Source organism: Tachyglossus aculeatus, chromosome 4, assembly GCF_015852505.1.
Source record: "Tachyglossus aculeatus isolate mTacAcu1 chromosome 4, mTacAcu1.pri, whole genome shotgun sequence".
Taxonomy (NCBI): domain Eukaryota; kingdom Metazoa; phylum Chordata; class Mammalia; order Monotremata; family Tachyglossidae; genus Tachyglossus; species Tachyglossus aculeatus.
In genome coordinates, this window is record NC_052069.1 from 126,523,200 (window position 1) to 126,543,767 (window position 20,568).

At 49.1% G+C, this 20,568-nt stretch overlaps 1 protein-coding gene across 1 annotated transcript; it reads right to left on the reverse strand.

Annotated features, from left to right (window-relative positions):
* Positions 1 to 1,687: 1,687 nt before the first annotated feature.
* Positions 1,688 to 17,894, reverse strand: MRPL13 (mitochondrial ribosomal protein L13). The gene is made up of 7 exons (XM_038745425.1): positions 17,827 to 17,894; positions 15,104 to 15,227; positions 9,245 to 9,338; positions 8,176 to 8,236; positions 7,788 to 7,874; positions 6,555 to 6,676; positions 1,688 to 1,947 (listed from the first exon to the last, which is right to left on the reverse strand). Exons 1-7 carry the CDS (start codon positions 17,851 to 17,853, stop codon positions 1,923 to 1,925), a joined length of 540 nt encoding a protein of 179 aa, XP_038601353.1. The 5' UTR covers positions 17,854 to 17,894; the 3' UTR covers positions 1,688 to 1,922.
* Positions 17,895 to 20,568: the final 2,674 nt, after the last annotated feature.

Genomic DNA, 20,568 nt, shown 5'->3' on the forward strand with positions numbered 1-20,568 from the left:
TCCTTCTGACCTTCAGGCTCGGGCTGTAGCCACTAGGTCCTGCAGGGTGCTGGGGCACATAGCCTTTTTACCAGGAACTTCATCTGCATTCTTACTTCGAGTACAGGCTCTGCTCACTTGGATCCAGCCATTCAAAGTTGCAGGGTAAAATTTGGGGCATGGAAGCAAGTGGAAGTGGGAAAGGTGGGGTTCAGATAGGGTGTGGCTGTCCTAAGGGAGTGGGGTCCTGCACCTCCCCAAGTGAGCATGTTTCCCCCCCCCGTCAACCCAGCTAGGTAGGGTCCTGGACTCCAACCTTGCTGGAGGCCCTGAGGTTTGTGCTGTGAGGGCCAACTCTAGGAACAAGACATTGGCCCTTTTTTGTTTTAATGGCATTTGTTAAGTGTTTACTATGTACTAGGCACTGTACTAAATGCTGGGGTGGATACAAGTTGGACACATTCTCTGTCCCACCAGGGGCTCAGTCTTTAATCTCCATTTCACAGATGACAGAAGGGAGGCCCAGAGAAGTGAAGTGACTCTCCTAGGGTCACACAGTAGGCCAAGGCCGCAGCCGGGATTAGAACCCAGGTCCTCCTGACTCCCAAACCCGGGCTCTAGCCACTGGACCACATTGGTTCCGTACAGCTAGAGTCAGGTGGGCTGTCGCCAGAGCAAGAACAGCAATCCCTGCAATTCCCAGCAACCCATGGATCGAGCCCCAGAGTCATTTTTCCTGGCCTCTCCTTTGGGGCTGCCTCTTGGAAGAGGGCCCAGCCCAAGCTTACTCGCCTGTGTTCCAGTTTTGCCCCAGTCATGGGAGGGAGGGATTGCACTTGAGGCCAGCCAGAGTTTTGTCGTCCCTCTAGAGGAGGATACGTAGCCCAGTTTGATCTTCTCTCACCACCAGAAAACGTCCTCTGACTGTGTGTGAGAGAAGCTATTATAATGCCGGTGCGAGTGGGAATGGGGGAGAGAATGCTGGTCCACTTGGCAGATTGGATTGTAACCTCCGGTCCAGAACTCCACCAGACCCTGCAGAGTAATATTTGCTGTCCAGAAACCAAAAGCCCACCATGGCCCTCAGTTGAGTGTCAACATCACTCTTCAACTGGCAGTGGTGTTAGATTGTAAACTAGACTATAAACTGCTGATGGGCAGGGAATGTGCCTGTTAATTCTATTGGATTGTCCTCTCCCAAGCGCTTAGTATAGTGCTCTGCACATAGTAAACACTCTATACCACTGATTGAGGCTGTACTGAGCACCTGTTTCTCACTAAAGGATACTCACAGTAAGAGCTCAATAAATGCCACAGTAATAATAATTGTGGCTTTTGTCAAGCGCTTACTATGTGACAAGCACGGCGCTAAGCGCTGGGGTAGATACAAGGTAATCAGGTTGGACACACTCTCTGTCCCACAAGGCGCTTAGTCTTAATCCCCATTTTACAGATCAGGTAATGGAGGCACAAAGAAGTGAAATGACTTGCCCAAGGTCACAAGCAGACATGAGGCGGAGCCAGGATTAGACTCCACATCCTCTGACTCCCAAGCCCGTGCTCTTTCCACTAGGCCAAGCAATATTCATTCATTCATTCAATCATATTTATTGAGCACTTACTGTGTGCAGAGCACTGTACTAAAAGCTTGGGAAGTACAAGTCGGCAAAATATAGAGACGGTCCCTACCGCTGACTGATCTTCACTGTTCACAAGAACCTTTTTTTTTATTCACGTCAACCTGTAGGTACACAGAATGGAACAATGATGGGTAGAAATGCTTTGTTTACTATGTGTATTGAAGAAATATCTCTTCCTTATGTCTTCTCTTCTCTTGAATCTTCGTTTTGCCCCAGGTTCATCTATGTTTTCGAGTTTGTGAAAGTCATGAAAGGAAAGAAATCTCCGGAGGCACCTTCTTTAATGAGGTTTCTCTCGTCTTCCTACTGAAACCGGAAATCATCAGGTCTGAAAAGCAAAGGTCAGCATTAATCCACTTTGTCTTCTCAATTTATTACAGTCAAGGCTCTTTTTGTTTTTTAATGATCATAGATTATTCACTCTTGTTATTATGGTATTTATCAAGGGCTTGTTCTGTGTTTAATACTCCAAACCAAAGTCATCTTTGCACTGAACAGTATTCACAAGCACTAATGCCTTTCCTTCAAAGCTGTAAAAGTTTTTTTTAAGACACTATTGGGTAATGACCATTTCAATTTTCCTTCAAGAAAAAAGATGGAAAATGAGTTCAGTAAATTCAGTAATTCAGTTGTCACATTATGGTTTTTTTTTGCCATTTTATAGAGCTTTAGATACAAAAAGGCCCATGTAAGAACCTCATGAAGATTTTAAAATTCAGCCAAACATCACAGAACTAAATTTTGCCTGGACAGTTCCGTGGACTATATAGTTAATGCAAATGAATGAAAACCTTGGATATTATATACAGAGAAGCAGTGTGGCCTAGTGGAAAGAGTATGCCCCTTGGGAATCACAGGACCTGGGTTGTAATACCGCTCCTCCACTTACCTGCTGTGTGACCTGGGGTAGGTCACTTAACTTCTCTGTGCCTCAGTTCCCTCATCTGCCATATGAGGATTCAATACCTTTTCTCATTCCTACCTAGAACTGTCAGCCCCATGTAGGACCCGATTATCTTGTATCTACACCAGTGCTTAATATAGTGGTTGGCCCCAATTATTCTTATAATATATGCATTCCTGTTGTACCTTCTCGATATTAAACCTACACAGAAATATACACATAAAGTAAAATTGATTTTTGAAGGACATTCCAGCGATTTCAGGCAGAAAACTTACTATTGAGCCTAACGTGATCCATGCCGACATATGAAATAAGGAAAGGAAAAATTGGCTGCCTTGTTTGTTTCTGAGTTTTCCATTCGAGGATATCAAGATTATTCTCTAGATCACTGACGGAAATGATTTAACAGGGATTTCTGGAAGGCTGATTCCAGGTGAACGGATGATGTATTATTATTAAACCTTAATCATGAAAAGTCTGAGGTGGTGGTCCCAAAACGGTTATCTACCCCATTTTCTGTTCTTACAGTTTGTTTCCTTCAATCAATCAATCAATGGTATTTATCGAGTGCTGACTGTGTGCAGAGCACTGTGTTAAGTGCTTAGGAGAATACAATATAACTGTTGGCAGACACATTCCCTGCTCACAAGGCATTAACAAATACCATTAAAAAAAGGGAAAAAAAAGGGGTGCCTACAATCGAGTGGTGGTGGTGCGGGGGGACTGACAACAGACATTGGATATGTACCTAAGTGCTGTGGGGCTTGAGGGTGAATGATAATAATAATAATGATGGTATTTGTTAAGCGCTTACTATGTGCAAAGCACTGTTCTAAGCACTGGGGAGGTTACAAGGTGATCAGGTTGTCCCATGAGGGGCTCACAGTCTTAATCCCCATTGAGGCACAGAGAAGTTAAGTGACTTGCCCAAAGTCACACAGCTGACAGTTGGCGGAGCCAGGATTTGAACCCATGACCTCTGACTCCAAAGCCCGTGCTCTTTACACTGAGCCACGCTGTGAATAAAGAGTAACAAATCCAAGCGTCCAACCTGATAAGCTTGTATCTGCCTCAGCACTGAGTACAGTGCTCAGCAGACAGTAAATGCTAAAATGCCATAAAAAAAGTGCAGGGGCCACACAGAAGGGAATGGAGAAAGAGGAAATGAGGGCTTAGGGAAGTCCTCTTGTAGGAGATGTGCCCTCAATGAGGCTTTAAAGCAGGGGAGAGTGATGGTCTGTTAGAGATGAAGAGGGAGGGTATTCCAGGCCAGAGGCAGCATATGGGCGAGGGGTCGGTGGACAGATAGATGAGACAGAAGTACAGTGAGTAGGCTGGCATTAGAGGAGCGCAGTGTGCTGGCTGGGTTGTAGAAGGAACCTATTTCTTCCAACTGAATTCTCTTAGAAACACAAGACCCTGCGGCTCTGGATCTTCCCCAAGTCCGAGAGGTTGAGTCCATGCCCCAGGGCGCAGCTATTAAAGCTTTAAGGAGCTCAGAGGCTGATCTGGCAAGACAGCCAAATAGACGTCAAGCCAGACGCCTCTCTCAGCCACCTTACCCAGCACCAACGAGATCCAACCTGCTGGCACCATGGATTGTCCAAACCCTCATTCTAAACAAACCACTCCTCCAGAGTTCAAAGAGCTCAGGGTCTCCACGTGACTAGGTGACGCCCTGGAATTGCCACTTTAAGGGGGGGGTGGGGGGGGGGCTAGCAGCATTCCTAAGGCAATTACAATTGCACTTTGGAAATACTTTAAGATTTCCCTCTAGCTGCTTCAAATAAATAGGGAAACAGCGTGGCCTAATGGATAGAGCTCGGGCCTGGGATTCTGAACTTCCCAGTTGTCGGGACAGCTGCCCTCAACCGCCAGCACCTGCTTCAGCTTGTCTCCAACTACTGCTCAAAGAAGGAGTGCTTTCTTCCTATTGATTAAAATAGACCTTTGGCTGCGTGGACACTTTTGACGGGCCTCTTCAAACCTGGAGGCTTTATTAAGGCGTGCCCCTCTCCCTTTCATCCCTTCCCTTCCCCACCTCCAGCTACAGAACCATAAAGACTCCATGAGGCATGTTCCCAGAGTCCCCCCACCCTGCCCCGAGAAAAATTCCATCTCGGCCGAGTTGTCTATTAAAGGCTAGGCGCTAGGGTGGTGAATGAAAAATGTCAAAATGCTTTGAGCTTTTAATTCGTCACTTGGGAATTAGTACTTGCCTGGGCCAATTTCTCCCTTTTTGCAGGGGCCTTTTAACTTGGGCAGGGCCCTTCTCACATCCCCGAAAGGGGTTCTCCTCCTCAAATTCAGAGGAGAAATGGGTTGTGGGTGTTTTACATGGGATTTAAAAGAAAAAAAACCCTGGTAACACCCAACCCCAGCAGTCTGACTGATGCGTCAGCTCCCTGCTGCAGTTTGTTGGTGAACGCCTCACTTCTCCCGTCATGTCTGTGTTCAGGATGAGTTGGGGCCAGAACGCTGTTGGGCGATTGGGCCTGTTTGTCCAAAAGCACGGCCCCGTTTGGATGCCACACCTTTACGCTAGATGTGATGAGCACTGCTTACGTGAGTTCCCCCCCCTTAATGTGACTGCCTGCAAGGACTGAGCCCCCCTGGGTTACAGGTGGGGCTGAGAAGCAGTGCAGCCTAGTGGATAGAGCCTGGGCCTGGGAACAGACGGACCTGGATTCTGATCCGGGCTCCGCCATTTGTCTGCTGGAGGGCCTTGGCTCTGGGCCTCAGTTTCTTCATCTGGAAAATGGGGATGAAGACTCTGAGTCACACATGGGACAGGAACTGTGTCCAATCTGATTAGCCTGTATCTACCCCAGTGCTTAGTACTGTACCTGGCACACAGTAAGCGCTTAACAAAGACCATTACAAAAAATAATAATAATAATGGTGGTACTTGTAATAAATGTAGTATTTATTAAACGCTTACTTGTGCCAGGCTCTTTACTAAGACCAATTTGAACATAGTCCCTGTCCCACATGGGACTTAGTCTTAATCCCCATCTTACAGATGAGGTAACTGAGGCACAGAGAAGTGAAGTGACCTGCCCAAGGTCACACAGCAGACACATAGGGCTGGGTTAACAAGGGGCCTGGTGGATTTTGCTCCCCTCTCTTCATGGAACATATGAAGTCATGGTATAGTTCTCCACTGGAGCCGCTCGGCCCCCCGCACCTCCAGGCGGCCCACACAGTGCTGTCCCGGTTCAGCTACGCCGTATCTCTGCTCAGGGCGGAGGACGGAGTCATCCTCTACCCCACCTTTCTCCCTGAAGGTCCCAACTTCTCCTAGAGGCCTTCCCGATTAAGCCATATTTTCCCTGACTCCCTCTCCCTTTGGTGTCAGCTGAGCACTTGGATCCGAACTCTCTGACGCTTGGTATTCACCGGCCCCATTTGTGCCCATATCCATAGTTTATCTACATTAATGCATGTCTCCCCTTCTAGGCTGTAAGCTCCTTTAATCAATGGTATTTATTGAGCACTTACTAGGTGCAGAGCACTGCACTAAGTGCTTGGGAGAGTACAATCCCTCTGGGCAGGGAACGCAGGGAACTTGTCTACCTACTCTGTTGTACTGTCCTCTCAAGCACTAAGTTCAGTGCTCTGCACAAAGTAAGTGTTCACTAAATTCCACGGATGGATTGAGTGAAGGTCTGGCAAATGAAAACAGAGCCCGGGATCATCGAAGCTGGGCTGGGCGGGGATGTGGGGTCCCGTGGGGGAAGGGGCTCTGATGCTGCAAGCATCCCATGGGGTCGGGAGGTGTTATACCGTGGTGGGGGTCAGGGCAGCAAGGGCAATACTGAGAGGTGTTTGGGGGCTCCCCTGTTCATCCGGCACCTCTAGGGTTCAGTCCTATCAGCTCCCTAAGTTAATTTGACCCAGAGCATTGGAGTCTGGGGTGGAGAGGTTTCTGGTGTTTGCATGCCTGGGGGAATGAATGCAGTGGGCTGAAGTTTTCTGCCTGCTGCCCAAAGGGGTTGATTCAGAATTGAAAGGAAAAAAAAAAGACTTACAGCGTCCATAATCTGGGGAAGGCTTCAATCTCTTCCTTTGTATATTCATCCAACCTTTTAGGCACTCTTCGGGGCTGGTCGAGTTCTTCCACTAGATTCCTAAGAATGCTTTCTGGAACGTCCTGGGGTGAAACAAAATCATATTTTCACTTTCAGCCTTCAAGGTGAAAAAAGGGCTTAGTGAAGAATGTGAAAAGGCAGTTTGAAAATATGAATCACTAAAACCCCAGGAGAAGCAGCGTGGGCTAGTGGAAAGAGCACAGTAGTGGAAAGAGCACGGGCCTAGGAATCAAAGGAGCTGGGTTTTACTGCCGGCTCGGCCAGCTGATTGCTGTGTGATCTCAGCCAAGTTACTTCGCTCTTCTGGACCTCAGTTACCTCATCTGTAAATGGGGATTAAACCCTCTTTTCTCCAATTTAGACTATGAGCGTCAGGGGGACAGGGACTGTGTCCAAACTGATAAAACTTATATCTACCTCAACACTCAGAACATAGTAAGTGATTAACAAATACCATAAAAAGCCTGAAAAAACTCTTTGAACTCATTTTCCAAAAAAATACAAGTAGACCATGCCCAGAACATGGGCAACAAAGGCAAGCCAAAACTTTAGGTGTTAAATTCTATAATTTTAGCACTGAATCAATAGAGCAGCACAAGGATGTGTGCTGTGTGTGTGTGGGGGGGGGGGGGGGGGGTTAAGCGCTATTTCTTAAGTGCTTACTCTGGGCCAGGGACCATACCAAGTGCTGGGGTAGATATAAGATAATCACGTTGGACACAGTCAATGTTCCACCCGGGGCTCACAATCTTCCTCCCCATTTTTCAGATGAGGGAACGAGACACTCAGAAGTGAGGTGACTTGTCCAAGGTTACCCAGCAGATAAGTGGTGGAGCCAGAATTAGAACCCAGGTCCTGACTCCCAGGCTCGTGCTCTTCCCACTAGGCCACGCTGCTTCTACGGGTCTGACAAAGTGACAGCATCGAGAAAACCAACACAAAGAGCTATGAGTGGGGAAAGCAGAATTCAAGAGTCTGATTTCCGATTCGGGGCTCTAATGATCACTCTGTGTCTCTTTTAAATCTTGGTTTTCTCTTCTGAAGAGACGGGTTTTACAATTTATTGTAAAGCAGTTGTGTAGCAAATCGAAGAAAAAGAGAAACAAAACCTTGCCTTAAATTAAAACCATGAAAACACAGACTCAGAGAGCTTTATTAAAAAAAAAGACCTACTTCATCTGGGAAAAGGTGTAGCCTTTGCATCCTAATTCTTCTATGTAGATTCTTGGGTAATTTCCCGTACGTGGCCAGCTTGACAATCTGAAAGGAATTCATTAATTCAACTGTATTTATTGAGTGCTTATTGTGTGCGAAGTACTGTACCAAGCATTTGGGAGTTATTACTGAACTATGTGAACACTGTACTCAGTGGAAAGTTGGTGGAAAGGTTTTTGGATTTCCTTTGGGGGAATAGTATACGGAGAGGTGTCCTTAGTTCTTGAAAACACTTCTCAAGATGAAGAATTCACCTATGGAGGTGCTGAGGCTGAGAAGACCAGTAACCTCAGGCAGGTCGTCCTTTATTGCAATCCTGATTCAACAACAAAAAAGTTACACTTACGGCTACTGGATCTTTTTGGTGAAGTTGGGCTGCTGTCACTTGTCGGAAACCCCCTGGGTAGCTATTAAAATAAATGAATGACGAAATGGTCATGGTTTTACACCTGGCAAGCATGGTCACTTTTTTTTTTTTATAAAGAAACTGCTTCTCCGCCCCCACCCCAGAACATCAAGGAAAGGAAGCATTCTAAGGTTCCTGGACCTTCTCATATGTGATCAGGTAGGAGCAGTAACAGTACTTTTAGTAAGTGCCTGCTGTTGCAATGCACTGTGTTAAGCATTGGGAGAGAAGACTCAGGTGGGAATTCGACGTGGTCCCTGTTGAAGTGTCCCTTAACTCCTCAAATCACACTTGGACATATTCTGCAAACTCTTTGACGCTAGTCAGGGGATTGATGCAAAAAAAGGGAAAAGTGCTATTTGAGTGGAATGTAGAAATTACCTAGCCTGTTTTGGGAGGGTCTCAGTTTGGGGGTGGGGCTGTAATACATTCATTCTTGAACCTATTCACTGTCATTTCCGAAATGAACTTGACTCTGGACATTGCCAGGGGCCCAAAGCAAAATGTCTACATTTTTTGCTTCAGGATCATGAATAATATTAAGCAGAAGCCCCGCCCCCATCCCATAAAGCCCTTGTAAATGCCATGCTTTTTAAAAGATAGCCTTGAAAGTGATTCCACAAAAATCACTGATCTGTACTGTATGGCAAGAGGCAGTGTGGCCCAGGACAGATCCAGGGCCTAGGAGTCAGAAGGCTCTGGGTTCTTATCCTGGCTCTGCCACTTGACCATTGTGTTGACCTTGGATGAATCACTTCACTTGTCTGTGCTTCGGGTACCTCATCTCTAAAATGGGGATGAAGTTCCTTCTCTCTCCCACTTAGATTGTGAGCCCCATGTGGAACAGGGACTGTGCCCAACTTGATTAGGTTGTATCTACCCCAGCGCTTCGTACAGTGCCTGGCACATAGTAAGCGCTTAACAAGTACCATTAAAAAAACCAAAGCCATCCAAAATAAAACACCATCAGAGGAGTGGCTTATTCCTACTTAGTTTACAGTGAACTTACCCAGTGTGGGAAGAATACACCTTCTGCTCCCATTTGTTTCCGGAAAATGCGATGTGTCTTGTGTTAATTATGACCACGTGGTCTCCGCAGTCAGCTAAAATAGAATGGATTTTGATTTTAAGTAAGGTACAGGATCAAAAGAAAAAGCCATCTCCATTTCACTAATTACCTATTCAGTTCACTGTAACATTACTGCCACTTACAAGACAACAGAGAAAGCTACGGGAGCACCAGATTGTCTGAGTGGGAATTTATTAAGAGCCCTTCATATTCATAAAGCTGTGAAACCATTTAATGGCACTGTCTATTCCTTCCTTCAATCATATTTATTGAGCACTTACTGTGTGCAGAGCACTGTACTAAGCACTTGGGAAGTACAATTAGGTAACAGAGAGAGACAATCCCTACCCAACAACAGGCTCACAATCTAGAAGGGGGAGACAGACATCAAAAGTAGCACTTACTATGTGCCAGGGACTGTACTAAGCGTGGGGGTGGATCTGAGCTAATCAGGTTGTCCCACATAGGGCTCGTTATTGGTTCATCTTCCTCTAGATTGTAAATAGCATGACGTAGTGGCTAGATCCCGGGCCTGGGAGTCAGAAGGTCATGGGTTCTAATTCCTCCTCTGCCACTTGTATGCTCTGTGACCTTGGGCAAGTCACTTCACTTCTCCGTGCCTCAGTTACCTCATCTGTAAAATGAGGATTGAGACTGTGAACCCCACGTGGGATAGGGACTGTGTCTAACCTGATTTGCTTATTCCCACCCCAATGAGGTACTGAGCACCGGGGTAGGTACAAGCTAATCAGGTTGGACATATTCTACGTCCCATCCGGTGCTCACAGTCTTAACTGTTCATCAACACATTTGGCGAGCACCTATTTCCTGCAGACTGTGATGCTATTAGGGGCTTGGGGGAAGACAATATTAGTCAAAGACTCAGTCCCTGCCCTTGAGGAGCTTCTCATTGAATGGGAGAGGCCAAGTGGACACAACTAGGCTTGAAGAGTTTGAAGAGTTAGGGATTAGAGGAAACTGTATAAACAGATATGCATCCCCCCACCCCCCCACAACACACACACATCTGAAGGCTAAAAGGTTGATAAGTATACAGCTGGAAACTGAGTTCATTTCAGCTCCTGACAAAATGGACTAGGCCAAAGGAAAAGAGTGTAGAGGAGAATTATGGTACTTGTTATGCTCTTATTATGCACCAAGCACTGTGCTGGGGTATATACAAATTAATCAGATTGGAGATTGAGCCCCAGAGAAGTGAAGTGACTTGCCCCAGGTCACACAGCAGACATGTTGTGGAGCTGAGATTGGAGCCTAGGTCTTTCTATCCACTAAACCATGCGGTTTCTCTCAATGTGAAACCAGGGTTATGGAGTGAACCAGTTTTAGGTCAGTGCCTTCCAAATCTACATTCTCGTCCTCACCTCACACCCCATCTGCAAAACGGAAATGAAGACTGTGAGTCCCACGTGGGACACGGACTGTTTCCAACCTGATTAGCTCGTATCGACCCCAGCACTTACTACAGTGCCTGGCATGTAGTAAGCGCTTAAAAAGACACCATTAAATCTAATAAAAAAGGAGCTAAGGAGATGAAAAGGAAGCGAGTACAGCCAGTTCTGTCAGAATACAGGGGTTTTGTTCTCGATGAACGCGATGGATGCCGGCTCTGGCGACGCATCCTCTGCACATCAATCTGCGCATCAGGCAGAAACTCCTCACCCTGGGCTTCAAGGCTCTCCATCACCTCGCCCCCTCCTACCTCACCTCCCTTCTTTCCTTCCACAGCCCAGCCCGCACCCTCCGCTCCTCCGCCGCTAATCTCCTCACCGTACCTCGTTCTCGCCTGTCCCGCCATCGACCCCCAGCCCAATCAATCAATCAATCAATCGTATTTATTGAGCGCTTACTATGTGCAGAGCACTGTACTAAGCTCTTGGGAAGTACAAATTGGCAACATATAGAGACAGTCCCTACTCAACAGTGGGCTCACAGTCTAAAAGGGGGAGACAGAGAACAAACCCAAACATACTAACAAAATAAAATAAATAGGATAGATATGTACAAGTAAAATAAATAAATAAATAAATAAATAGAGTAATAAATATGTACAAATATATATACATATATACAGGTGCTGTGGGGAAGGGAAGGAGGTAAGATGGGGGGATGGAGAGGGAGACGAGGGGGAGAGGAAGGAAGGGGCTCAGTCTGGGAAGGCCTCCTGGAGGAGGTGAGCTCTCAGCAGGGCCTTGAAGGGAGGAAGAGAGCTAGCTTGGCGGATGGGCAGAGGGAGGGCATTCCAGGCCCGGGGGATGACGTGGGCCGGGGGTCGATAGCAGGACAGGCGAGAACGAGGTACGGTGAGGAGATTAGCGGTGGAGGAGCGGGGGGTGCGGGCTGGGCTGTAGAAGGAGAGAAGGGAGGTGAGGTAGGAGGGGGCGAGGTGATGGAGTGCCTTGAAGCCCAGGGTGAGGAGTTTCTGCGTGATGCGCAGATTGATTGGTAGCCACTGGAGATTTTTGAGGAGGGGAGTAATATGCCCAGAGCGTTTCTGGACAAAGACAATCCGGGCAGCAGCATGAAGTATGGATTGAAGTGGAGAGAGACACGAGGATGGGAGATCAGAGAGAAGGCTGGTGCAGTAATCCAGACGCGATAGGATGAGAGCTTGAATGAGCAGGGTAGTGGTATGGATGGAGAGGAAAGGGCAGATCTTGGCAATGTTGCGGAGCTGAGACCGACAGGTTTTGGTGACGGCTTGGATGTGAGGGGTGAATGAGAGAGCGGAGTCGAGGATGACACCAAGGTTGCGGGCTTGTGAGACGGGAAGGATGGTAGTGCCATCAACAGAGATGGGAAAGTAAGGGAGAGGACAAGGTTTGGGAGGGAAGACAAGGAGTTCAGTCTTCGACATGTTGAGCTTTAGGTGGCGGGCAGACATCCAGATGGAGATGTCCTGAAGGCAGGAGGAGAGTTGAGCCTGGAGACAGGGGGAGAGAGCAGGGGCAGAGGTGTAGATCTGGGTGTCATCAGCGTAGAGATGATAGTTGAAGCCGTGGGAGCGAATGAGGTCACCAAGGGAGTGCGTGTAGATCGAGAACAGAAGGGGACCAAGCACTGAACCTTGGGGAACCCCCACAGTAAGAGGATGGGAGGGGGAGGAGGAGCCTGCAAAAGAGACTGAAAAAGAACGACCGGAGAGATAAGAGGAGAACCAGGAGAGGACGGAGTCTGTGAAGCCAAGGTCAGATAGTGTGTTGAGGAGAAGGGGGTGGTCCACAGTGTCAAAAGCTGCTGAGAGGTCGAGGAGGATTAGGACAGAGTATGAGCCGTTGGATTTGGCAAGCAGGAGGTCATTAGTGACCTTTGAGAGGGCAGTTTCCGTGGAATGAAGAGGACGGAAGCCAGACTGGAGGGGGTCGAGGAGAGAGTTGTTGTTGAGGAATTCTAGGCAGCGCGTGTAGACAACTCGTTCAAGGAGTTTGGAAAGGAATGGTAGGAGGGATACGGGGCGATAACTAGAAGGCGAGGTGGGGTCAAGAGAGGGTTTTTTTAGCATGGGAGAGACATGGGCATGTTTGAAGGCAGAGGGGAAGGAACCAGTGGAGAGTGAGCGGTTGAAGATGGAAGTTAAGGAGGGGAGAAGGGATGGAGCGAGAGATTTCATGAGATGAGAGGGAATGGGGTCAGAAGCACAGGTGGTCGGAGTAGCACTTGAGAGGAGGGAGGAGAGCTCCTCTGAGGATACTGCTGGGAAGGATGGGAGAGTAGCAGAGAGTGTTGAGAGCCGGGGGGTTGGAGAAGCGGGGGAAGAGACTCTGGGGAGGTCGGACCTGATGGATTTAATTTTGTTAATGAAGTAGGAGGCCAGATCGTTGGGGGTGAGAGGAGGAGGAGGGGGAGGAACCGGTGGCCTGAGAAGGGAGCTGAATGTACAGAAGAGCTGGCGGGGGTGATGGGCATGGGTGTCAATAAGGGAGGAGAAATAGTTTTGTCTGGCAGAAGAGAGGGCTGAGTTAAGGCAGGAAAGGAGAAACTTGAAGTGAACGAGGTTGGCATGGTGTTTAGACTTTCGCCAGCAGCGTTCGGCAGCTCGAGCATCCCCCGGGCCTGGAATGCCATCCCTCTGCCCATCCGCCAAGCTAGCTATCTTCCTCCCTTCAAGGTCCTACTGAGAGCTCACCTCCTCCAGGAGGCCTTCCCAGACTGAGCCCCTTCCTTCCTCTCCCCCTCGTCCCCCTCTCCATCCCCCCATCTTACCTCCTTCCCTTCCCCACAGCACCTGTATATATGTATATGTTTGTACATATTTATTACTCTATTTATTTATTTATTTTACTTGTACCTATCTATTCTATTTATTTTATTTTATTTATTTATTTTATTTTGTTACTATGTTTGGTTTTGTTCTCCCCCTTTTAGACTGTGAGCCCACTGTTGGGTAGGGACTGTCTCTATATGTTACCAACTTGCACTTCCCAAGCGCTTAGTACAGTGCTCTGCACACAGTAAGCGCTCAATAAATACGATTGATTGACTGATTGATTGACGCCTTGGGTACGTGCGAAGCCACTTGTTCCGACACTGTTATCTCAGTTTCTCCAGGCAGCTGCACGCTGCCAGGAGAACAGTCCCTAATTTCTGAATGTTCTACCCAAAACATCGGTCAATTGGTGGGATTCACAGGGTGCTTACTGTGTGAAGAACACGGCATTGAACGCTCGGAAGCTACAACAGAGTTGGCGGACAGGATCCCTGCCCTCAAGTGGGGGGGACAGACATTAAAATAGAGATGGGGGAAATGGCAGAGTGGAAGGATATGGAGGGGGAAAGATGGACTGAACGTTTTTTTGTTGATATATGATCCGGGAAGCAGAGTGAAGTATGGGCTGGAGTGGGGAGAAGGGAAGGAGGTCAGCAAAGAGGCAGGCAGGAGAGGATAAGTGCTTGGATCAGCGTGGTGGCAGTTTGGATGGAGAGGAAGGGGTAGATTGTAGAGATGTCAAGAAGGTAGAAGTCACAGGATTTAGTGACACACTGAATGTGTGGGTTGAATAATAGATGGGTCGAGGAAAAGACCAAAGTTGTGAATGGGCTTGTGAGACAGGGAGGTTGGTGGTGTTGCCAACAGCAATGGGAAAGAAAAGGAGGAGGACTGGGTTTGGGTGGGAAGATGAGTTGTTTTGAACATGTTAAATATGAGATGTCCAAGTAGAGGTGATATGAAGGCAGGACGAAAGGCGAGACTGCACAGGAGGAGAGAGATCAGGGCTGGTGATGTACGTTTGGGAATCATCCGCAGACAGATGGTAGTTGAAGCCATGGGAGCAAACGAATTCCCCAAAGGAGTGGCTGTAGATGGAGAATAGAAGGGGACCCAGAACTGAACCTTGAGGGACTCCTACTGTGAGAGGGCACGAGGCAGAGGCGGAGCCGGTGAAAGAGACTCGAGAAGGACCATATAGTAAAAGCACTCGCTGCGGAAAAACTGGGAAGGACCCAGGTTCTAATCCCTGCTCTGCCACTTGCCTGCTGTGTGACCCTGGGCAAGTCATTTCATTTCTCTGTTCCTCAGTCCCCACATCTATAAAATGGAGACCCCATGGGACAAGGATTGGGTTCAACCTGATTAGCTTGTACCAACTCCAATGCGTAGTACAGGGCCTGCCTCACAGTACCCGCTTAACAAATGCCATAAAAAACAATAAAAATAATAACAGAAACGACTAGAGGTCTGTGCAGTCAAACTCTTGAAGGAGGTTAACGATGCTTCAAAGGGATTCCGCAGAAACAAGAGTAGGAAACGCATACGACAAACGGTGCTGTCACAGTACTTACTGAGCTGGTGATACACTGGTTTGTGCAGCCCCTGGAGCCTTGTTGCTGCCATGTGGGCAAGCTTACCGGGGGGTTGCATTTTTCCATCTAAGAGATACCATGTTCGAGCGAAAGTCGCCCATTGCTGCAAGAAAGCAAAATCGTTCAGACCTTCGACGTGACTGTGAGCCCCAGGTAGGACAGGGACTGTTGTCCCAACTAATAATGGTATTTTAATAGTATTTGTTAAGCACTTACTATGTGCCAGGCACTGTACTAAGCATTGGGGTGGATACAAGGAAATCAGTTCGGACATGGTTCCTGTCCCATATGGAGCTCAGTCTTAATCCCCATTTTACAGATGAGGTAACTGAGGCCCAGAGAATTTAAGTGGCTTGCCCAAGGTCACACTGCAGACAAGTGGTGAAACGGGGATTAGACCCCAAGTCCTCTGACCTGCAAGCCCGGGCTCTTTCCACTAAGCCACGCTGCTCTACAGGAGCTTACTATGTGCCAAGCACTGTTCTAAGCACTGGGGTAGATACAAGCTAATCAGGTTGTCCCACATGGGGCGCTCAGTCTTAATCCTCATATTACAGATAAGGTAACTGAGGTGCAGAGAAGTTAAGTGGCTTGCTCAAGGTCACAGAGCAGACAGTGGCAGAGTCGAGATTAGAACCCACATCCATCATCATAAAAGGCATTTACTGAGTCCTTACTAGATGTAGAGCACTGTACTAAGCACTTGGAAGCGTACTAATAATAACAGTGGTATTTGTTATGTGCTTACTATGTGCCAGGCACTGTACTAAGCGCTGGGGTAGATACAAGCTAATCAGGTTGTCCCACATGGGGCGCTCAGTCTTAATCCTCATATTACAGATGAGGTAACTGAGGCGCAGAGAAGTTAAGTGGCTTGCTCAAGGTCACAGAGCAGACAGTGGCAGAGTCGAGATTAGAACCCACATCCATCATCATAAAAGGCATTTACTGAGTCCTTACTAGATGTAGAGCACTGTACTAAGCACTTGGAAGCATACTAATAATAACAGTGGTATCTGTTATGTGCTTACTATGTGCCAGGCACTGTACTAAGCACTGGGGTGGATACAAGTAAATTGGGTTGGACACAGTCCCCTGTCCTACATGGGGCTCACAGTCTCAATCCCTATTTTCCAGATGAAGTAACTGAGGCCCAGAGAAGTGAAGTGAAGGTGACACAGCAGACAAGTGGTGGAGCTGGGATTAGACCCCATAACCTTCTGAATTCCAGGTTTATGCTCTATCCACTAGGACATGCTGCTTTTTAATAAAGCACTATAATGGACACATTTTCGCCGGGGCCTTTTTGGCTGTGAGGGAACCAAGACCACTGCCCACAACCTTTCTAATTCCGGCTCAGGCGTTCACCTGCTGGGTGATCTTGAGGGAGTCACTTAACTTATACAGTGTTCTGCACACGGTAAGCACTCAATAGAGGGGCACTGTGGCAGAGTGAATAGAGTATGGGCCTAGGAGTCAGTGAAGGCCCTGGGTTCTAATCCCAAGTCTACCATTTGTCTGCTGAGTGACCTTGAGCAAGTCACTTCACTGGGTCTCGGTTACCTCATCTGCAAAATGGGGATTAAGACTGTGCGTCCCACATGTGGGACTGTGACCAACCTGATTCCCTTGTATCTACCGCAGCGCTTTGTACAATGCCTGGCGCGTAGTAACTGCTTAAGAAATATCATAGAAAATACAAGTGATTCTTTGGAACTCAGTCTTCTCATCTGTAAAATGGGGGTTAAATGTCTGTTTTCCTTCCTACATAGGCTGTGAGCCCCATGTGGAGCAGGTTCTGTGTCTGATCTGATTGTGTTGGTTGGACACAGGCTGTCCCAGCTGAGGCTCATGGTCTCAGACCCATCATCACCTCAGGGCGTGAGAAGCAGCGTGGCTCAGTGGAAAGAGCCCGGGGTTGGGAGTCAGAGGTCATGGGTTCAAATCCCTACTCCGCCACTTGTCAGATGTGTGACTTTGGGCAAGTCACTTAACTTCTCTGTGCCTCAGTTACCTCATCTGGAAAGTGGGGATTGAGTCCGTGAGCCCCACGTGGGACAACTTGATTAACTTGTATCTACCCCAGCGCTCAGAACAGTGCTTTGCACATAGTAAGCGCTTAATAAATGCCATTATTCTTATCTCCCCTGGCGCTTGGCACACCGTTAGTCAATCAATGGTATTTATTGAGTGCTTACTGTGGGCAGAGCATTTAACCATGGGCGAGGTAGAGTCCAATACAACAGCGTTAGTAATAATAATGATAGTGGTGGTATTTGTCAAGCCCTATGGGCTCGGCGCTGTAGTGGATACCGTTGAATCGTATTGGACACAGTCCCTGTCCCCCATGGGGGTCCCGGTCTCCATCCCCATTTTTCCGATGAGGTCAGCGAGGCGCTGGGAAGCGAAATGACCGGCCCAAGGCCAGCCGGCAGACGAGTGGCGGAGCGGGATTGGAACTGGGGCCCGGGATCTCCCCGCGAGGCCCCGCTGCTTCCCGGTAGAGGGGGCTGCGCCCCATTATTGTTGGTGTTACTATTACTATTACTGTTATTGTTCTGAGGCTGATTAGGGCCGCGGGGCGGGGGGTAGAGGAGTCGGGGCTCGCGGGGTCCTCCCCGCGCTGGGAGCGACGCCAACCCCGGGGGCTTCCGCGGCTCTCCCGGTCCCCCTCCCAAGCCAACCTCCGCCCCGCCGCTCACCTGCGGGGCCCGCGAGAAACTGGCCATGGCTTCGAGGCGGCCTCCGCCTCCTCCGCCCCCGCAGGGCCGCTTCCGCTTCCGGGGCCCGGCTCCTCCTCCTTCTCCTTTTTCTCCTCCTTTTCCTGCTCCCACTGACCCCAGTGCCCTGTCTTTCCTCCCCTTCCCCTCTTCCAACTGTCCCCTTTCCCACCTTCCCTTCCCCTCCCTTCCAACTGCCCCCTTTCCTTTCAACTACCCCCATCCTTCCCCTCCAACTACCCCCCATCCTTCACCTCCCTTCCTTCCCCTTTCCCCTTCCTTTCCCCCTTCCCTTCCCCCATTCCATTCCCTTCCCCTCCCCCCTTTCTCCCCTCCCTTCCCTCGTTCAATCAATCAACCAATCAATCGTATTTATTGAGCGCTTACTGTGTGCAGAGCACTGTACTAAGCGCTTGGGAAGTACAAGTTGGCAACATATAGAGACGGTCCCTACCCAACAGTGGGCTCACAGTCTAAAAGGTATGTGACCTAGAAGGGTAGCGGGCAGGAGGCCCACCTGGCCCATTGTTCCCCCCCGGGAAGTCCCCAAACCAGAAGCCCGGCCCATTTGACTTGACTGGCCCAGCCCAGGCCCAGTTAGCCCAGCCCTACGTTCACCCCAACCTGGGGGTGAAAGATTCCAGGCAAGTATTCTCCTTCTCTAGACTGGAAGCTCCTTGTAGGCAAGGGGCATGTCTACCAACTCTGTTATACTGGATTTTCCCGAGCAGTAGGCAAGCGATAAATACGACTGATAGATAGAGTGGAGCATTCCCGATATGACATGGGGCCAGACCAAATCTTCCCAGACCTCTGGGTTTGGCTCTGGCCCAGCCAGTCAACCCCAAGGCACCAGCATTCTTTCATTCATTCATTCAGTCATATTTATTGAGCACTTACTGTGTGCAGAGCACTGTACTAAGCGCTTGGGAAGTACAAGTTGGCAACATATAGAGACGGTCCCTACCCAACAGTGGTCTCACAGTCTAGAAGGGGGAGACAGACAACAAAACAAAACATATTAACAAAATAAAAAAAATAGAATAGTAAATATGTACAAGTAAAATAGAGGAGGGGAAGGAGGTAGGGCAGGGGGGGATGGGGAGGGGCAGGAGGGGGCTCAGTCTGGGAAGGCCTCCTGGAGGAGGTGAGCTCTCAGTAGGGCTTTGAAGGGAAGAAGAGAGCTAGCTTGGCGGATGTGTGGAGGAAGGGCATTCCAGGCCAGGGGGAGGATGTGGGCCGGTGGTCGGCGGCGGGACAGGCGACAATGAGGCCCAGTGAGGGGGTTAGCGGCAGAGGAGCAGAGGGTGCGGGCTGGGCTGTAGAAGGAAAGAAGGGAGGTGAGGTAGGAGGGGGTGAGGTGATGGAGAGCCTTGAAGCCGAGAGTGAGGAGTTTTTGCCTGATGCGTAGGCTGACTGGTAGCCACTGGAGATTTTTGAGGAGGGGAGTAACATGCCCAGAGCGTTTCTGCACAAAGATGATCCGGACTGAAGTGTGGAGAGACAGGAGAATGGGAGATCAGAGAGGAGGCTGATGCAGTAATCCAGTCGGAATTAGTCCAGCGGAAGTGGTAGCCAAGCCCCGGGGACTCACACCACCTGCCCCAGGGCGGGCAACATGCACGGCCGGCGGGCTTGAGATCTCTCTCTTGTTGAGAGAAGAAGCGCCTCTCCTTTGGTGCAACCCCTCGATAGTGGCAGGGATGAGGCAGGAATTCACTCTTCCCAGCAGGGTGCCAGGGAACAGCAAGATGCTGCTGACCCTGCAGCATCACCCCTCCCCTCCCCCTCTCCCCAAGGCAGACGGGCCTGGAGATCTAGGACACAGGATGGGTGGCGGGTCCCAAACTCCCCAGCTCAAGGGCCACCAGTCACCCAACAGCATAAGAAGCGGCGTGGCCGAGTGGCTAGAGCACGGGCCCAGGAGTGAGAAGGACCCGGGTTCTAATCTGTGCTCCGCACTGCCATGTGACCTTGGGCAAGTCACTGCACTTCCCTGTGCCTCGGTGACCTCATCTGTGAAATCAATCAATCGTATTTATTGAGCGCTTACTGTGTGCAGAGCACTGTACTAAGCGCTTGGGAAGTACAAGTTGGCAACATATAGAGGCGGTCCCTACCCAACAGTGGGCTCACAGTCTAGAAATGGGGATGAAGACTGTGAGCCCCACATGAGATGGGGACTGTGTCCAATCCAATTTGCTGAGATCCACCCCAGCTCTTAGTACGGTGTCTGGCACATACTAAGAGCTTAACATTCATTCAATCAATTGTATTTATTGAGCGCTTACTGTGTTTAACAAATATGGCAGTTCTTCCTCTTGGCTCTCCACAAATCCCACTCCAGCAGCAGAACCGGGGAAGGGCAGGGTGGGCAGGGCAGGTAGGTGGGCAGATCCGGCCCTTTAGCACACATAATCCACGGTGCCTCCAGGCTTGTGGGCAGAGGGGGAAATGCTCTCTTGCCTGGCTCCTGGAAGGAAGGTGGCCGGAGTAGGGCATGGGGGGGTTACCGACAATGCTAGGGTGCTGAGCATTCCTTCCTCAATTTGCACAGCCGGCCTGGACAACTGAATACAGCAACTCACCTCCCTCGTTACCGCCCTCCAAATCGTCAGGGACCTTGGTTCCCTTCCTTCAAACCTTGGGCCTACCTAGGACAGGACTAGAAAATCACCCCTGAATGTAAGGGTGGAAATTTTCCTATCCTCTTTCACCATCTCC

Excerpts from the sequence above, each read along its gene's own strand:
- MRPL13 (XM_038745425.1), bottom strand. The coding sequence starts at position 17,853 with ATGGCCAGTTTCTCGCGGGCCCCGCAG. Across the intron at positions 8,237-9,244 it reads GTGTATTCTTCCCACACTGG|CTACCCAGGGGGTTTCCGAC; the intron begins GTAAGTTCACTG and ends TTATTTTAATAG. Across the intron at positions 1,948-6,554 it reads TTCCCCAGATTATGGACGCT|ACCTGATGATTTCCGGTTTC; the intron begins GTAAGTCTTTTT and ends TTTGCTTTTCAG.